This window comes from Macrobrachium rosenbergii, chromosome 15 (assembly GCF_040412425.1).
Source record: "Macrobrachium rosenbergii isolate ZJJX-2024 chromosome 15, ASM4041242v1, whole genome shotgun sequence".
NCBI classification, from domain to species: Eukaryota; Metazoa; Arthropoda; class Malacostraca; order Decapoda; family Palaemonidae; genus Macrobrachium; species Macrobrachium rosenbergii.
Genome location: NC_089755.1, coordinates 23182038 through 23201398, shown reverse-complemented (window position 1 = coordinate 23201398; position 19361 = coordinate 23182038). Strand labels below are relative to the sequence as shown.

Genomic DNA, 19361 nt, shown 5'->3' with positions numbered 1-19361 from the left:
AACAGGAAGCATATGATTACCACATCTCATTCTGCTGAGAGTACGTATTTCAACTACAGTAATCTAATTCAACAAGGCATTTACTTAAACCTGTCTTGCTAAAATATTCTATATCTTGAGCATAATCTATTTTCATTAATTTCACACACCAAGTTCTGTTTTACTATATGAGTAAATGTAAGATCAACACATTTTTTAATCCAACTAACAATAAAATGCTAAGAGTAGTCCAAATGTCTGAAATACCACATTTTTCAAGGATTGATTTTCTTTTAACAATCCACTTGGATTTGTTTTCATTTTTGTCATAGAGTTTATGTAATAGCAAGTACATGTTGTATAATAACCTACTTTGTTTTGCCTTGGCAAATCCCTAACCAAAAATTTAGTATACTTTTGTAAACCTTGCTGGTCAAGCTAAACCAACCCAGTTCACCTTGAGCCATGTAATTTGCTAAGCTCTTCCTTATTTGAAGTTCTTTCAGAAATTTCCTATGGAAACCTTAGTGTGATCTAACTTTTGAAAGCTCCAAATTTCACTTCCATAAAGAACTGGCATAACCAATGGGTCAGAAAGTTCACACTGGATGTCGTCTGGTAATGAAAGTTTCCTTGCCTTAGTCAGTAGATTGTACAGTGCATTGTGGCCTAGTGTGACTTGTTAATAGAACCATTAAAATTAAAAGTAGTACCTAATTGTACATAATCATCAACCACTTCTCACTCAGAATTGCCAAATATGAAATGGGATGAGATTTAACCTTACCGCTGGAAAATATGACTGTCTTTGAGTAAGATATATCGATTGTAAGATGCCACAACTCACAGTATTTTGTACTCCATTTAAAGTAACCTGCAAGTCTTGGCAGATTCAGCCACACACAGCATAATCAGCATTTAACAAAACATATATTCTTAAAAAACTTTGACACTATCGTCACCAAGCCTTGAAACCCTTGCACCTTAGCTGGTGATCCAACAAATTGTAGGCAGGCCTTTTTCTTCTCCCTGTAAGTTTCACTCTTCCTGCCTTTGTTTGTCAAAACAGATTTTAAGATGATGACTCTAAATTGATTTGGAATGTGGAAATTTCAGCTCTTGAACCTAATGGAGTTTGGAGATAGACACATGTCTCCCCACCCATAAAGCTAGAGTACTGTACCTGACTTAGTCAAGTGAGGAGAAACATTGTCAGACCTTTCCCTTAGTGCTTGATCCAGTTTCAGTGGACTGATGACCCTTAAGACACCTAGGGTATGGTATATATTTAGGTGGGTCTCCCTTGGCAGCTGCTGTCTTAAAGGCAGCATTATTGCTCCTCCCCTTATAGGTCCCCCCCTGGATGGAAGGAACCCATCCTGAATGAATTTTAAGTTTTCAGTGTTATGAATAATAATCCAAAATTTCGACCTTTGGCACCCCCTTGATTCTCCCTTTTGCTTCTCCCAGTCAAACAAAAAATAAAGAAAATGAAATAACTTGAAAACCTTTTGAGATCAAGACAAAAAGAAAAAGTAATTCAGGCGAGATCCAACCTTGACCCATCTTGATTCCTTATTTGGAAATGAGAATTGGTCAAGGTTCTTAACATTAGAAAGGGAATATCAAACAGCATCATTAAGACTTCAAAACTACCTGTTAAATAGACATTCAACTGCTGAAATGGCTTTCAGACAAATTAAAAATAAAATATTGACTAAAGCAACTACCAGAAATCAATCTGAGTATAGATAACTCAAAAGTTAAAGTAACAAAACATGGACCAATTAAAAAATTTATTAGGCTCTCTTTAACCTTAAGGGACAGGCTAAATATATGTCAAACACACCCCCATACCAGGCAAAGTTTAAGGTTGGCCAGTTTAAGAAAAAACACAATGGAAAGAGGAAGATATGCAAATGCACATGGTGTAAGAAAAAAATTATAAAAATTTTTCCCTACCTTGCATGGGAAGTAACAAAGTAACTATTTACAACCATGTGTGGGGCCTCTTTTACAAGGCACTCGTAAAATATGTTAATTTTACCCAGCTATGCATGTTTTTTTTAGTAATTTATTTTATTTTGTAAAATTGTAATTACAGCTCACACAGTATTGTAACAGATAAGAACTAAAATCAGTAACAAGTTATTAGTATATTTGTTGTAAAATATTTATCAGAATTATTGAGATGGGGAGATGCAGTAACTTTTTGTGAGGTGTACTTGTTTTTTCTAATATATCTTTGCACTTTTCTTTGAAAAATTACAATTACAGTATAGCTGAAATACTATCATAAAAGATAAGAACTAAAACCAACAGCAATCCCTGGGTATATTTATGAACAAATAAATAAAAAAAGATGTCCTGGAGCTGCAGAGAGGCAGTACATTCCCCTCTGAAATCTCAAGGCATACTGTCTTTCCTGTACTGAACTATGATAGTTGCCATAAGTCATTTATGGTCCATTGAAGTGCTATGAACATTTTTCCTGCTAAATTCATCCAAACCAAATGGCACATAATAATATTCATAAGAGTTATTCTGGCCATCACTCAAAACCTGTTATAGATACTCATATGAAGATTCCTGTCCATTAAGGGTTAAAAACATATGTACAAGATTGAGAAATCTATAATATTACTTGCAGTTAACATAGAGAAATTTCATTAAAAATAGCAAAATTTAAATTTAAGGGACAAAATAGATCTGAGGTCAAAATAAAAAGGTAAAACCATATGTACCTAACCCTTTCAAGGCAAAAATTGCAGTAAATTTGGTCACAGCAAAGAAACGCCATAGCAGCTTTCTGAGCATATTGTGGATCAAATGATCACTCAGCAAAGTGTAACTATGGTGAATTAAAGTGCATAAACTGTGGTTGGAATCATCATGCAAGATCTAAAGAGTGAGCATATTATATATTCAACACAATTAAAAATATTTAAAGACAACTGGAATGTTCTTAGAGAAGCAGAATTAGAACTGAAGTAAGAGGGTTTAATGATCCAGAAGAAAACCTATGTACAAAGCCAAAATATAAAAAGGAAACCAAAATCAAAATAATCATACAGAACAAACTGAACAAACAAAAACTGTAAAATTAAAAAAATATTTGTCATAAGTTTGCATGATTTATTTGCTGTATTTATTTTTTATTGAATTTTCAGTTATTTTAAGCTTTTAATTTGTAACCTTTGTACTTTGAACCATAGGTCCATATGATCCTTATGCAGAGAACTAGTTTTATCTAAAGCATGAAACAGCAGAAGGTTTTTGTACAAGATAAGATTACAATAGGAAGATGATTAACAATAGGACATATACTTAAGTAAGTGGGTTAAGAGGACACTCATAAGGAAGAAAAATTGAGTCTGTGCTGTGACAATGTGAAAAACCAGATATAGTAAAGAACAACAGGGTGGATCAAAGTACAAAGAGGTTTTAGTTTGCAAGTGCCAAACGTGCAGCTAGATGATAAATATGCAGCCAACACCTCCATTTCCAAATGAAGAGGGAGAAGTGAGATGAGAGGATAATATTTTGCAATTGCTTTGCAGTTTAAGTATAATAGCAAAGCAAGGAATTATCTCTGGGGTTGTCTGGTGTAGGTGCTCCTGAGTGACAGTAAAAATAACTTAGCAATAATTAAGAAAAATTTGGTGAAAACTACAGAAAAAAAAGGACAATAATATTTGGTCAGGGGATGAGCACCCCTTAGTGAGGATATGGCTTGCAGTGTACCCTGTTTCACGCTTTAGATGATATTATTATATTAAATGTTCTTTGTAGCCTGCTCTCACCCGCAACTGCATTGCTTTCTGCATTTTACTTTTCAAGTTCCCTTAAAACTCTTTCTGTATGGTTCATTAATTTTGCCTTGCTCTAATTTTCATCTCATTTGCAAACAAATCCTTCGGGCAAGCCCAGTGAGCCTAGAAGTGGGAATTTAATAGTTTCATCAAACTATTTTACTATAATTGAAAGGGATGGAGCAAGAGGATAGAAAGATGTGACAGTAAATAACATTATGAGGTTTTTTAAATATACGGGCCAAATCATAGCAGTCTTAAGTTCAGTGTGAAAAAGCATGAAATCCAGAAAGAGTTCTAGGAGACGAGGTCAGTGTGCAGGTACTTATGGATCTAAGCTAGCTGATTCCTTGGACAGTATCAGATAACCAGACCTAATGGTTCACACAAATAAACACAGCTTGTGTTTTTATAGGACAAAAAAAATCAAATTACTCAACCATGAAAAGTCTGATCTTGCTGAGGGTGAAAAGTCCATTAAGATTTTTTCTATTCTAAAACAGAATAGGAACATTGAAATGATGGTAAAAGAAATGCTGGAGTTTTAACCCACTGAGCTGATTAACAGCTCTCCTAGATGCTGGCCTGAAGGAAAAGACTTATTTTACGTGGCTAAAACAATTGGTTACCTTATCCTAACGGGACCTAAAGCTCAAAAGTCCCATGAACCACATTATACCGAGAAATGAATTTCTATCACCAGAAATAAATTCCTTTAATTCTTCAAAGCAACACCCCAGTAGACATGGAGATTAAGGTGTGGTGTCCAGCGATCGAGACAGTTGTTCACCATTAGAGTGCTCGGGTAATCTTGGGTAATACGTACAGTATATGAACTGTTAAGAAAGCTGTTTTCAGAAACTCGGATCTGATTTACATTCTAACCTTAAAAGGTGGTGGATCAGATGCCAAATGATTTTTCAGTACCAGCTGTTTTTGAAAAGAAAACCTTTATACTTTGGGTAGTAATACATATAAAACCACTCAGAAAAAATGTATGTTCTTGGAACTAAAAAATAGTAAAGTTTCAACTGCATTACATCAAAGTGAGATTTTCGTGTGATTTTATAGGTTGTATGAATGAAATTTGGGCTAAATGGCCCAGAGCTTGGGGTTGGAAGCCCATTCAGCACCTCTCATTGGGTGTGGACATGCTTTATGTTACTTGAGGCTATGGAGTGATTTTGGGTATTACTGATGTCTTCAGTGTTGTAATTACTATAGTTCACCTGAAATATGAAGTATACTGTATACAGTATTATGCAGTTTTATAAAGGAATTGTGCACTATATACCTTTTATCTAAATACAGTACTAGAATAACAAATAAGAATTAAATATATAATAGATTTATTTTGGACAAGCAGCCTTTTCGTGTGCCGGGTTACAATTTCCTAGTACAGAAGTATAACAGTAGAAGCACTAAATCCACTCCTATTTTATTATTCAGCCACTCCAGCATTTATTGTTGAATTGATGGATATTGACAGTAAAGTTCCTGACAAAAATAGATTTTAAATTCTTTTGTATTGTATTTGATACCCTTAAATGCCTACTGGAACATTGTCCCTCCTAAAATTTTCTGATTCCTGTCAAATCTTCCTCCACTGCCTCAAAAAATTTCAACCGGTCAGTCATTTGACTCGACCGAAATGGACAAAAAACGCAATTTTATCACCTAAAACTCTTATTCTGTAATATTTAATTTATGACCTTCATTTTGAACAAATTTATGTTATAACAATATTTCGATTTTTGGTGAATTTTTGTTTAAAAAATTTTTTTATATTGTCATGTTAATTTTAAAATTCTTTCATCATTTTGTTACATTTGTACATTACTTTTATATTAGCCGTTACATTAAAATTTTATATATGAAAATATGGTCTTTCATGTTCCCCAAAATACAACCCGTTTTGCTTATACAGCTTGGTTTTTTCATAGGACACAAATGACAAAATTACTCAACCATGAAAAGTCTGACTTGACTGAAATGGTGAAAAACGCAATTGTGAAAAACTTGTTTATAATAAACAATCATGTACCTTCATTTTGCAACAAATTGGAAGTCTGACAATATTTGTTTTATGGTACAATTTTGAAAATCTAATGCTTTAATTCTTTGGAACTTGTGGCGTAATGTTTGCACAATTTTATATTAGTCGTTACATAAAGTTTTATAAAAAATATAGACAGTTTCATTGGAATACAACAGAAAATAACTCATGGTTGTAAATCAGTTTTTATTTTCATATAAATCAGATAACTGAAATTGAAATGTCAACTTTAACTCGACCGAAATGGTAAAAACGCAATTATAAGCTAAAACTCTTACATTCTAGTAATATTCAATCATGTACCTTCATTTTGCAACAAACTGGAAGCCTCTAGACAATATTTCGATTTATGGTGAATTTCTGAAAAAAAAAACTTTTTACCTAGCAACGGGCCTACAGCTTATTGTGCCGAACATCTCAGAAATTCATTATCACGTTGTCGAAATGTTTGCATCATTTTACATTAGTTGTTACTTAAACTTTTATATTGAAAATGTGTGCAATTTCATGTAGAATACAACATGGATAGCTCATGGTTGTAGCTTTTATCAGTTTGAAATATTTTCACCATTAACTGCCAAAATTTCAATCTTGGGTAAACTTTAACTCGACCGAAATGGTAAAAAAGCAATTTTCAGAAAACTCTTACATTCTAGTAATATTCAATCATTTACCTTCATTTTGCAATAAATTGGTGGTCTCTAGCACAATATTTCGATTTATGGTGAATTTTTGAAAAAAAATTTTCCTACGTGGGTAGTAATAATATAAAACATCTCAGAAAAAAATTCGTATGTTCTTGGAACAAAAAAATGGTTTGCATCGTTTTTTGTTTTACATGTTTTATATATGAAAATGTTTCAACTTCATTACAATACAACAGAAAATAACTCATGGTTGTGATTTTATCAGTTTTGAAATATATTCAAAATCACGATAAATAGAAAAATTCGTTTCGGGTTTTAACTCGACCGAAAATGGTCGAAAACTGCAGTTCAGCAAACACTTACAGTCTAGTAATATTCAATCAATTAGCTTCATTTTTTCAACAAACTATGGAAGTCTTTTGCACAATATTTCGATTTATGGTGAATTGTTGTAAAAACATTTTTCACCTGAAATATGAATTCATGCATCATTTTGTGATAATATTTTCTCTGTGTTGCTGTGATCGTTTTACAATTTGTTATATACCAAAATCATCTAAATTTAGTGGACAATAAAAAAAAAAAAAATATATAATAGATCTAACCGTTTGACAAGCAGCAATTTGTATATAAATTATATATGAAAATTTTTTTGTGATGTCAGATATTTCAATATTTATATATGATAATGATATTTTTTTCATTTCTGATGGTTGCATACTAAACTTCAGGCAATGACAAAAAAGGAGCCAAAATTGAACTTGAATCTTAAAAACTAAGATGCTTGATTTTTGAAAAAACTTTTTTTAAAAAATAGATATTTTACCAACCGTACTTTTTGTAAATGGCTCAGCGTTTATATTAAGGAATGACAAATTTTCCTTTAATTATACAGAATATCAGTTTTTTAATGCCAAAACATGCCTTTAGAGGAATCCGTAATGGTGACCAATTAATCACATATGAGTGGTGTTAATGCTTCTGTGTTGGTTGTAAACAACAATGAACTGTCACCTCTTTATCAAGGATCTGTAGCCCATGACCATAAAATTTTATCAGATGTACCATTACACCAGAATCTTGCAAAACTCATGTGTTTCTGTATTAGGAAACCTTCATAGTCATCTGCATTTGTAATAATTTACATTTACTTTATCTCTGTGTAGGACTTCCTCTTAAGTCTTCTGGAGAGACTTCCAAATCTTCACAATCTCTGCCTTGGGTTGTGGATGGGTGCTCTTAGCCAGCGACGTGAACATTTGACGTGTACAGGAAATGCTCTAGTGAGTGTGATAACGGCAAGAAGTGCTGACAAACCATTACTAACAGAATTGGAACAAGTGAGTATCATTCTGATTCATTTAAATTTTTGTATATTCAAATAGTCAGGTAGTTTAACCAGACCACACAAATATAAATCTTGATGATTTAAATTATCATCTGCTCAAGACAGAGAGAGCTGACAAAGTAAAGGTTTGTTATACTCATTAACAAGAAAGGAGTTAAAAAAAGTCAAGTATACCTTAGTTTAACCAGACCACTGAGCTGATTAACAGCTCTCCTAGGGCTGGCCCAAAGGATTAGATTTATTTTATGTGGCTAAGGACCAATTGGTTACCTAGCAGCGGGACCTACAGCGTATTGTGGAATCTGAACCACATTATGACGAGAAATGAATTTCTATCACCAGAAATAGATTCCTCTGATTCTTAATTGGCTGGTCGGGGAATTGAACGCTAAGAACTATACTCACCCCTCCAATGAGGAACTACAAGAAAGAGTGACCTAGCCAAAGGTTATAAGCAATTATTTCTAGAGCTATTATAGTTTGCGAGTGTCAGACACTGTTAGGACCATCAGTCTGTCCAGGCTTCTTTTAATTACACAGTGGGCTAATGGGAGGCTGTTTGCATTCTCTGGAATGATGAAAATATCAGGTGTGAGACATCTAATGAACCTCCAGACTGTTAGGATTTCTAATTTTAATTTTGAGGCATCCATAAAATCTCCAAGGATTGAAGGTTGCTTTTAAAAGATAGCACAATGAGACAACCAAGTTAAAAATTAGTTAGGTACTCCTTATAAAAAAGCATTTTTATTTTGTTAACTTTCACTCTTTTTCAGGAATCAGTCCCAGGCACTTGCTGCAGGCACAAGTCTTTTTTTGTGTATTATATTTTTAAGTTGTTATGCTCACTCAGTTCATTGTGGTGGAATTGATGTCAGGAAACAAGTAACCTTTTGAGAGAGAGTTGATTTGTTGCTTTGCTGTATTGATCTGTTTCCCATGTGGTCCACTGCTTATTGAACAGTGTTTAAGATGAGGCTCTGCACCAGTTGAAAAGACATGGTTAGGTCTCTGACCCTGATAGTCCTGCTGTGGAAATCTTATATACCAGCCAGTCTTCCAGTGTGAGATACCAACCGGTATTGAAACATAATGAAGAATCACAAGTAAACTAATAGTAAGTTTCAAGGAATGGTCAGCTGGGACTTAATACTACAGATTTTTATTTAAAGTAATTTGTATTTTTCCTAACATACAAACCTGAAGATCTTTACATAGAATTATGCTTGTGAACATGAGCTGGAAAGGCCATTAACTTTCAAACAAGGCAGTTAGTTACCAGTGGTAGGGGGAAGCCCTGCCCAATCGTCGTTCTGCAATCCAATTTGCCTTTTGGTCCAGGTATCTGAATGAGGGGTGGCTAAGGTGGGCCATAAGGTGCTAGGACAATTCGGTATCGGACAATTTGGTACTGAACAATTCGGTGCCGACATTTCGGTACTAGGACAGTTTGGTACCAGACAATTCAGTATCGGACACTTTGGTACCATTAATGTTATTAAAAAGAAAAACAGAAACACAGTGCATATATTGTTTAATTATCAGTGGTAAAAAAAGACAAGAATTTATGATGCTTAGAAAATTTAAACTGCTATTAAAATTAATTTTTGATAAAATAAAATAAATTAACAAAATGAATTTTTGCATTTATTATTGAACATGATACTAAAACAAAAAAATCTTAAGACTTGATATTATGAGTGATCCCTTTTAAAAATCTTTTCTCTTTGTTGGATCATAATTCTGTACCAGATGTAGGATGCTCTTGTTGCAGTCCTTGTGCTTTTTCTTTGGAAATACTTTATCTCTTTGTTTCAACTTGTCATTTTTTTGCCAATATGTCTTCCTTTTTTAGGATATGAGTGAGAGTCCAAATGTTTGGATGGATACTGGAGACTGCTTTGATTAACGTACTGTGAAGTACTTCCAAACTATTGATAGTACGCAGTTCTTCTTGTATACAATATTCACGTACGTTCCATGATTCTATCGAACGTTTAGAATCTAGTCTCTTGTCACCTCTTCCTCTCACTGGTCCTATAGATGTATTTTCAAAATATGACTCAAGTGGCTGAGGAATATCGTCGTCATCCACCAATTGCTTGAAGCTGTCAGCAACTTCATCCGGAGGCAGGAAAGCGAGTGATACAAAACTTCTTATTTTAATACTAAATGAGTCACCTTCGTGGTATCACAATTTAAGCCCTTCCTGTAATATATATATTTTGCTGTAAGTAGAACACACAGCATGACAGATTTGTTCTCTTGAAAGTATGTAAAAACATATGCGCAGCTTTTTCAAAGTCCATGATTATGTATTTTCAGGACCTTCATTATTAACTTTTCTGAAAAATCAGGTAGTAAAGCATATAATCTTGGGGCAGTGAAGTTGTTAATTTAAATATGTAATACATACAACTGAAATAATATACAGTAGTAGGGAAACTCTTGAAAGTTCAGTCTCCTGCCCAGTGAAAGCCTCAGATCTGCAAGGCTTTCACTGGTTGCAAAAATTAAAATTCGTTCAGGATCATCTAAGCCAATGTTGAATTGTCAAAATATGGATCCATCATCAAGACAGGAATACTGTTGTGGTATAGAGAAGCCAACATTTGTCTGAGGAATCAATGGATAATTGGGTTCAGCAGATCTCCATATAACAATCCGATTGATATGTGAAACTCTTGACACTTCAGCCAATGCACACTCATTTAATATCCCAAGAACTTCAATTATAATTGAAGGAGGGAGAGTTAGACTTGAAATTGACTTCTGCTTTATACTTGAGATAGCAAACTTTGCATTAACTTCTGCTGCAGTCGCACTGTGATCATGATTTCCAGTCGTCTTCAGTATTTCAAAATGTTAATCTGTCTGAAGTTGAGCTTTGCATGAGTGATTTTCACAATGCCAGCTATATTTTTGAACCATCAGCATTTTCTTTATGTTTATGGTAAACGTAGTTTTCGTTATCGGCCAATTTCTTTCTTCCCTTTTCTGAATTTACAAACTTGCAAGTGGCCATTCTATACCTCATGGGCTGATAACTGATAGTAAAATTCTTACGGTTAAAGAAAGTAACTGACCACAGTAACAATACTATACTTTAAAATAAGCCAAAAATATACAAATGAATGAGTCACCACCACGTGACTTAGAATAATCATTTCATATATCAGATGAGTAGTTTAGTTAAAAGCCTTCAGTTACTGAATTGTCTGATACCAAATTGGTACCAAACTGTCCCAGTACTGAATTGTCCAGAGCCAAATTGTTCAGCACCGAATTGTCCAGTACCGAATTGTCCAGATGACGAGCCAAAATTGAAGGTCTTAAATGTAAAGACCTTCAATTTTGTATGTTAGGAAAAATACAAATTATTTTAAAAATTTGTAATTTGGTCTTTACATAGGAGTGTTACCCTTTGTTGGGTGGATTCTAGGTAAATCTTGGAACCAACTGCTAGTTCTGCTCATCTGGGCCTCTCTTCCTGGTCTCAAAGAGCTGATGAAGGAGTCTTGTGCCTCTGAGCTGTTGAATATAAGGGATGTTCAACTGCCAGACCTCTGGGCCTTTTGAATTAATGAGTGTGTGTCATTATTTCAAAGGGGGCATGGATGAACCCTAGTGTCGGAGACAATAAAAGGTTAGTAAAACCAATAAGTTTTAGTAGCCTTTTGTTGTCTCAATAAGTTTGCTTTATTGTCAGCCCCTTTTTCCCCTTGCTAGAGAGAAGGGGAGGACTTGCATCTAACAGTCTACTCAAGATTATAGACAGGGTACTCAGTTATGTAGGCTGACCTGCATGACACGCCTGACCAGCATGTTACAGTTTGCCACTTGCCTCTCTTTTACGAGAGAGGAAAGGTAAAAAAGAGAAGGGAGGAGGCCAGTCCCTCACTCACATTCTCTTTTGCTACTGTACATTTTAAGCAAGATACCATCTGTCCCTCAAGGGGAGCCGGGTGAGCCACACAACTTGATGAACAGCCACCACAGGACCCAAGGAAAAACATGTCCAAGGACCTGTGGGCAATGTCTCAAAAGTAGAAGGACGTGAGTGTGGTTTGTAGAGACTACACTTCTGCCCTTGATACTTGTAGAATTGACAGGTTCATCCGGAATGCAAGGGAAGGACCAGTGTCCCTAACCTTGTGAGCTTCTACTCGGATTGCCTCACAAAGTCAGAAAGAAATTGCGTCTTTGGACACTTCTTTCTTGGTAGAGACAGTAGGCAGTCCCCGGTTAATGGCAGGATCGGTTAACGGCGATCCAGTTTTACAGCGCTTCTCTAGCACTGAAAATCACTGATTTCCGCTTATCAGCACCGATAGTTGGGTATTGGTGTCGATACATACCTAACAGAGGCACCAGTAACTGAAAATTTGCGTTTTTTGGCGCCGATAAGTCCTGAAAATTGCTGATTTTCAGTTATCATCACACTCTCAGAATGGAACCCCCGCCAATAACTGGGGACTGCCTGTACCCTACTAATGAAGAGTCATCGACACTCAGCCCTGAGATGTTGAGTCTACTGAAGGGGCCATTCAAAAATTATGTAACACCTGGTGGGGGTGAGGGGGATATGATGAAGGGTTATGAGTGTGACAAGGTGGGGGGGATGTGTAGCCATAAATTACATAACATTTTCAGATTTTTTTCCTTTGTTTCTTATGAAAAAATGTAAATGTAGAAGGACAAAAGATAGTGAAGATTCTGCAATAGACTTTTATTATATTTTAGTAATACTGTATGGCATTTATTATTATTTTTTTTTGCATAATTATATGTTTAAAAAAATATCACAAACTCAGCCATTGTTTATACTTCAACATCTTCTACTGTATGTATTACATGACATAGAATAATATCACAAACTCATCCCTTTTCTAAGCTGCGACATTCTCTACTTTATGTCTAAATGTGGCTTTAAGAACATTTTCATTTCAAATTCAGACCTGCAGGAGGCAGAAGCCCTGACGGGTGAGTAAGGCCATGGGCGGTCATCAGCCCATAGTGACAATGGCCGCACAGGTTGGAGAGAGTGGTCCTGTTTACACAAATGTGGACGGGGGCTGTCCCAGGGAGAGCGGTCCCATTCACATGAGCGTGGACGGGGCAGTCCCGAAGACATGCTACAGTCTTCTTAGAAGTTGGGGCCTCTACAATAGAAGACTGGGAGGGGGGGCCTCCTCTTGCCTTTCCCAGGTGAGCGGACTGGTAGGCTTGCGTCACCTTTCTGTGACCCTGGCACCGTTCCCATACAGGAATGGGCAGGGGGTGATTGAGCGCGTGCATGCTCTGAACTCACTCTCTCTTGCTGGGCCGGGCCCAGGTCCATAGACCGGGACCTTCCTGGCTTGGGAGGGTAATTCCCAGGGCTGGTACCAGTGCATTAGGTGTTTGTTGAACCCCGGGCAGCAGAGTTGCAGCACTGGTAGTACTGCAAACGAGAGATCCTGTAGCCTTTTCTGTGGAAGAAGGCTGGCCGTCAAGCCCTACAGGACTTCTTATGGCTGGGAGAGGCAACCCTCTTCTTCCTCTGCTTGCTAGCTTTGGAAGAAGGGGAGGAGATGATGGCAAATGGTGAAGATGAAGAAGACGACAGTGATTCTCAGTTCCTCTTCTTTGACAGGGGAGGAAAATGTAGAGGGTAACATTAGAGTGCACACTACCGGAGGCATGATCGAATGTATCACCAATTAGTGATGGCCTTCAAACCGGTAGACACAGCAACCGTAGACTGCAGTACTGTAGGTACTGTAGTCACAGTTACAGTGGCAGCAGTACTGGAAGGTCTTTGGAGGCCATCCAATGGTAGATCAAAACCTCAACTCCCCTGGAGGCCTAGTGATGCCCTAAGCCCCTTGGCCCCCACAGCACCTGAAAAACAAATTGGTCAACCATTCCCCTACTTTGGCTATCTACTGGTGAAGCAGTAGGAGACATTGAAGGAGAAAACCACTCCTTTAGGAGTAGCAACAGCAGGTGGAAGTTTGCCAGGGGCGAGAAGGAATCAGAGAGAATCCTCAGTGTCAGTGGGGAGTACTTTATTGTATCCTGATGACGTCAGGCAAACCTACTTCTCTCTCTTCTACTCCTGGGCAAACTTCACCCACCGTTTGGAAGGCCAGACATGACACTCACTACACAGATTATTGGTTGCAGTTGTGCTTCCTGCATGACACACACAAAGTATGAGGGTTTATCTCTAACAAGGAGAGGAACCGATTACAAGGTTTGTTTACCAGGACAACACCTAAACCAAAGGTTTCCTCTCCCCAGGCTGTTGCAAGTTAGGGGTTTGCATTATAGATATAAGGCAAACAAATCGGGCAGAGATCGTAGCAAATGTCTTGACTCGACAGCGGCCGAAAGCAAAGTGGAGTGCAGACCAACAAGTGCGCAGGGCTTCCCCCCTACCATCCTTAACTAACTACCTTGTTTGAAAGTTAACTGCCATTCCGCCTCGCATTCGCAAGCATAATCCTATGTAAAGACCTCAGGTTTGTATTTGTGTAGGAATAAACTACTCGGTTGGTTCCAGAGGTCCATTATTCTTCACACTGTTGGACTGTGGAACAGTCTCCCCAAGGATGTCATGCAACTCGAACTGCAAAGGTTCAGGCAAAGATGCAGTACATTACTACTCTAATACAATTCTTACATTTGAATAATTTACGTACATTTTTATCTACTTATAAGTGATCTCTTTCTGTATTTCCCTTACCTCCTGTTACTTCTTTCTAATGAACACCATATTCTTTGGAAACTTCAATTTCAAGTCAGTGGCCCCTGTCGGCTTTTCAAGTCAGTGGCCCCTGTCGGCTTGTTCCATATGAATAGGGTTCATCCTCTGAATAATAATAATAATAATTTAGTTAAATGGGCCAACCAGACTTCTTGCCTGTAAGGTGCAGAGAGCTTATCAAGCAGCAGCTGGTTGAATTTGCATTATCTTCCTGACTCTCAGCTTTTATAGGTTATCACGCTTTGATTTCTGCTAACATTCCATTCTCTTCCAAGAGCTGATGGGGTTTTGCAAAGTAAACACTATTGAGGGAAGGCAAACCTTAATAAGTTTATCTTATGTGTCAGTATAGAGAGATCAGTCACATTTTTTCGACCTTTCAAGGCGGTTGTAATACTCTGTGCCCAGTTAATTGGGACAAGTAAAAGACATGAAATTAATCATGAAAGAATAAGTAAATGCTCATATTAAATCTTTCACCCCACCGCATATTACTGTATATTTTCTGTCACTGTGGGCACCAAGCCTCAGTAAGCAGCAAAATATTGGAACAAAAGTTTTGTTAAATAGCTCTAGTGTCGTTAAGTTTTATCCTAAAAAACTCATTTTGGTCTCACATTTTTTGGCAAATGATTGAACTTTATCCTTAAATCAGCAAAATCCCCCTGAAGGATAAAAAGTAAGACAAAATTAAGTTAGTATAGCTGACAATGAAAATTTTTGTAACACATGTCTTATGTGCTTATCCTAGCACAAAAACTACTACTGACAAGGATTTGAAATATTTTATTGTACAGCAGATAAAATTTCCTTTTCATTTATATATGGTTTAAATACTTATAACAAAAATACAGAAAATGTTAATAGAAAATGAAAAAAATTCTTGCATTGCCGTGTGAGTTACTGCTAGACTATGCAAGATAAAGTTTTTTAAATCACTCTAGCATCGTTAAAGTATATCATAGAGAGCTTATTTTGGTCTTTTTTTTTTAGCATATTATTGAATGTTATCCCGTAAAAAAAATTCCCTTAAAGTATAAAAAGGTAAGAAAAAATTTAATGTAGCTGAAAAGGAAAATTTGTATCCCATGTTTTTTATTTATTCTAGTACAAAAACTGTGTGACAAGAATTAGAAATATTTTTTATCATATAGGTGATAAAATTTCTCTTTTATTTATACTATATATTTTTAGGTAATTTAGATAGAAAATATGACAAAATGTTGATACAAAACAAGCAAAAAATTTCTCACATTGCTGCCCGAGTTACCGCTAGACTACGGAAGAAAAAATTTTTTTAATCGCTCTGGTGTCTTTAAATTTTATCCTAGAGAGCTCATTTTGGTCTTGGTTTTTTTAAATTTTGAACTCTTATACTTAAAAACATCAAAATCCCCCTAAAGATAAAAAAGTAAGGATAAATGGAGTTCAGTGTAGCTAGAAATGAAAATTTGTATACCAAGTCTTACTTTACTTAGCACAATGATTAGTGCCGGGAATTTTATATATTTTTTATCATATAGTTGATAAAATTTCCTTTTCATTTATATACAGCTTTATATATTTTGAACCAAAAAAAAAATTATAGAAAATGGTAGAAAATATTTGATAGATTTCTGGGTGATAGATGGGCCTCGGTGACAAGTAAGGAAAGTATGTGTATGTGTAATACATTTCTATTTTATATTATTTATAAGTACATTTATATAAACCTTTCATGGCAAAAATTACAAATCTAAAAATGTGAATAAAAGAAATGCCAAGACACCTTGCAATATTGCCCTTAGGCACAGTGCCAATAACACCTTTTGATATCTTGAATAAATTAAGACCAAAGTAGAGGCTTCATAAATCCACATTAATTTTCAGCAAAAAAACACCTTAAAAGAGTTATGATGAGAGAAATGTGACCTACACAAGGGCAGTTGTTTATGATACCACACGCAACTAAACAATGAACTTTGGTGGTGTCATGGGCCCGAGGTATGTAAACTCTATGCTGGACCACTCAGCGAGCATTCTGCATCCCTCCAACATGCCTGGCAAAGTACTTCTTGGTAGCTTGTCTGGAACGATTTTTGTTTAGGCTTTTAAAAATATTTTTCCCAGCATATTTTACGCCCAATGGCGCTGAAGGGCTTAAAAGTGCCCAAACGTACAGTGCATCGTATGGCACTCAGAGTTAATATACTAGAGAAAGAATTAGCAGAAACATTGGTGAGATGGCCAGAGATCAATCTGATCTCATTGGAGAACAAGAAAGGTTTTGCAAAGTGATTCAGAGATGAAACCTCTTCTCAATTGGACTGCCTTACCTGCCTTACCATCAGCACTGTATAAAAATTTAATGACAGAAACAATTTTATGTGGTAAGACTAGTGGACAAATATACACATGTATTAGACATGAACACACTTTAATGTTTTAATTATGAATTGGCCAACCTTAGGGATTGGTTCTATAATGATTTACTGTGACTGACGAAGGTTAGGCTATGCGGCCAAGCATGGGAACCTATCTCGGTTAATTAGCATCATTATATTTTTTTATAGTAATTTTTTGAAGCCTTCTAAGGGGGCTTAAGGCCCTCTCGACAAATAATAAATATAGTGAACAAATGTGTAAATATATATATATATATATATATATATATATATATTTTTTAAATCTATCTCAGATATCCTTAGTTATCTACTTTGTCACATGAAATATCTGAGATATTCTAATGATCTGAATAGTACTCACCGTAGAATAAGCTACAGATCTAAACATTGTACCAAAATATACTCACAAGTAAAGGCTTCTCTAGGTATACTTGGGGCACTGGCTCTCTTTCCAAATTAAAATGATTAGTTAATCCAGTATGCCAAATTCTACATTAGGTCAGATTGATGTCAAACCTGCTCAGGCCAAGCCAGATCCCATAAGCCTATTTCTCCTCAGATCTTTTTATATTTTTACTTATTAGTGGCTTATATTTTTGTTACTTTATTTAGTAGGGATTATTACCATTTTGTTGCTATCTATTCAAGTTTTAATTACTCATTTCATATCAGTGGAACTTTTTTTATGAAAAATTCTGGTATCTTGTGGCACCTTTAACCTCTCCAAATGATAATTTTTAATAATGACTCAGTACGGTGAAATGGTGTTTATGACATGTCAAGTTTAGCACAGCACAGCATTCCACATTGTAAAGAAAAAGCAATGTTATATGAACAGAATAGGTTATTGCTAAGCTTTCATATACATATACTGTATATCAGACTAGGGTGAAGCAAGCAGAATTTGTTAAGTTGAAAAGTTTTAAGAGCTTTGTACATAAATGCCCTACCTTTTTCTTCCAGATGTTTTTTAGCTGTATAAAAAAAGATCCACACATGAGCGAAAACCCATTTGCATAGACTAGGCAGAGGAAATGGCAATACAGGAACTTCTAATGGGAGAAGATGTACTGAAGCAACATTATCAATCTTACAACCAGGACACTTAGCTGCTGGGCCTGGCTGTTATAAGTATAAAGAGACACAAAAAGTTTTGTTTTCAAATTATTTCTTGAATTTTAAATGCTATTTAGAGTACAAAACTAATAATAATTTAACATCCACGGGTAACTCATTTGAAAGAGGAATATAGTGTTTCGCATCATCTTTAAAAATCTTTCCTGTTTAAAGATCCAAATTACGCCCAAAGTTTGGCTATACGAGATGGATAAGTAAGATTTTATACCAGGGTTTCTGTAAGGAATAGCGGAACTTGTCAGACGTAATGTGAAAAATAAGTCAATCGAGCCGTTGATTTATTTTGTAGTTCAGTGTAGACACTAATTCCTTGTGGTAAATGATTATATAATGACGACAAGATGCAAATTCTCTAGCGCGATATTATGGCCGATGAAGACTGGATTGTAGTAACATTGAGCGGTCGCTAGATTTCCAAACACCAAACTGTTTTACCAGTGTATGCCCAGTATTAAGAAATTCATTGGAAGCCATGGTTCACCTTTTGTTGTTGTTTTTTTGGTTAGCCAACTACAATGCTACTATAAAACTCGTGGAATTTCTGTCAAAACGGTAGTTACTGGCATTCGTAATGCAGGATAACTGTTTAGGTTATAGTTCCTATATACAGTAACAACATAAAAGGGTTGGAGGCTACAATAGTTATAGTAAAATATAGTTTATATGAACAGTTTTTTCAGTGCATTCCAAATTAACACATTTTTTCACTTAAGTTGCAAAATTCATGTATCTTGCATTACCCTAAAACTACTTGCATATCATTACTGAAATAATGGAAGCCAATACAAAAATATAATCACCACAAGATGATTAAGATTACTAAACAAAATTATTGAAGAAGGATCATTCAACATAGAATGAAATGTTCATCTTCTAATTTTTTCTTTCATTCTTGATATATTAATATTTCATCATGTTTCAGTGAAGTGGCACTCGTAAATAATGGGACTCCCTGAAAAAATGCTCTATTTCAATCTTTCTAACATATCCTGTGTTGCTTAAACAAAAATGCGCCATTTCTCCACTCAACTGTCATGTCTCTGTTGCAAAAGATTAGATGTTACTTTTATTGCATCCTATAATCAGTGCTGTATAGCAGCAGAGGAAGATAAAGTCAGAGAGAATGCGAGTATCTGTAATCTGTCAAAGGTGTTTTATGAAGGATATCTGCCTTTAGCGGTAAAAAAAGAACATGACTGTCTTGGTGGAGATTCAGGAAATGCCTTTAGGTAATTTTTATAGTGTCT

General features: G+C 35.6%; 1 protein-coding gene across 1 annotated transcript in view; it reads left to right on the top strand.

The window, feature by feature from the left end:
• Positions 1-19361, top strand: part of LOC136846458 (uncharacterized) — a 144228-nt gene that overhangs the window by 115271 nt on the left and 9596 nt on the right. Inside the window, exon 6 of the mRNA XM_067117253.1 lies at positions 7661-7834. Within this exon, the coding sequence (XP_066973354.1) occupies positions 7661-7834 (174 nt within the window). The remainder of the gene's footprint in view (positions 1-7660; positions 7835-19361) is intronic.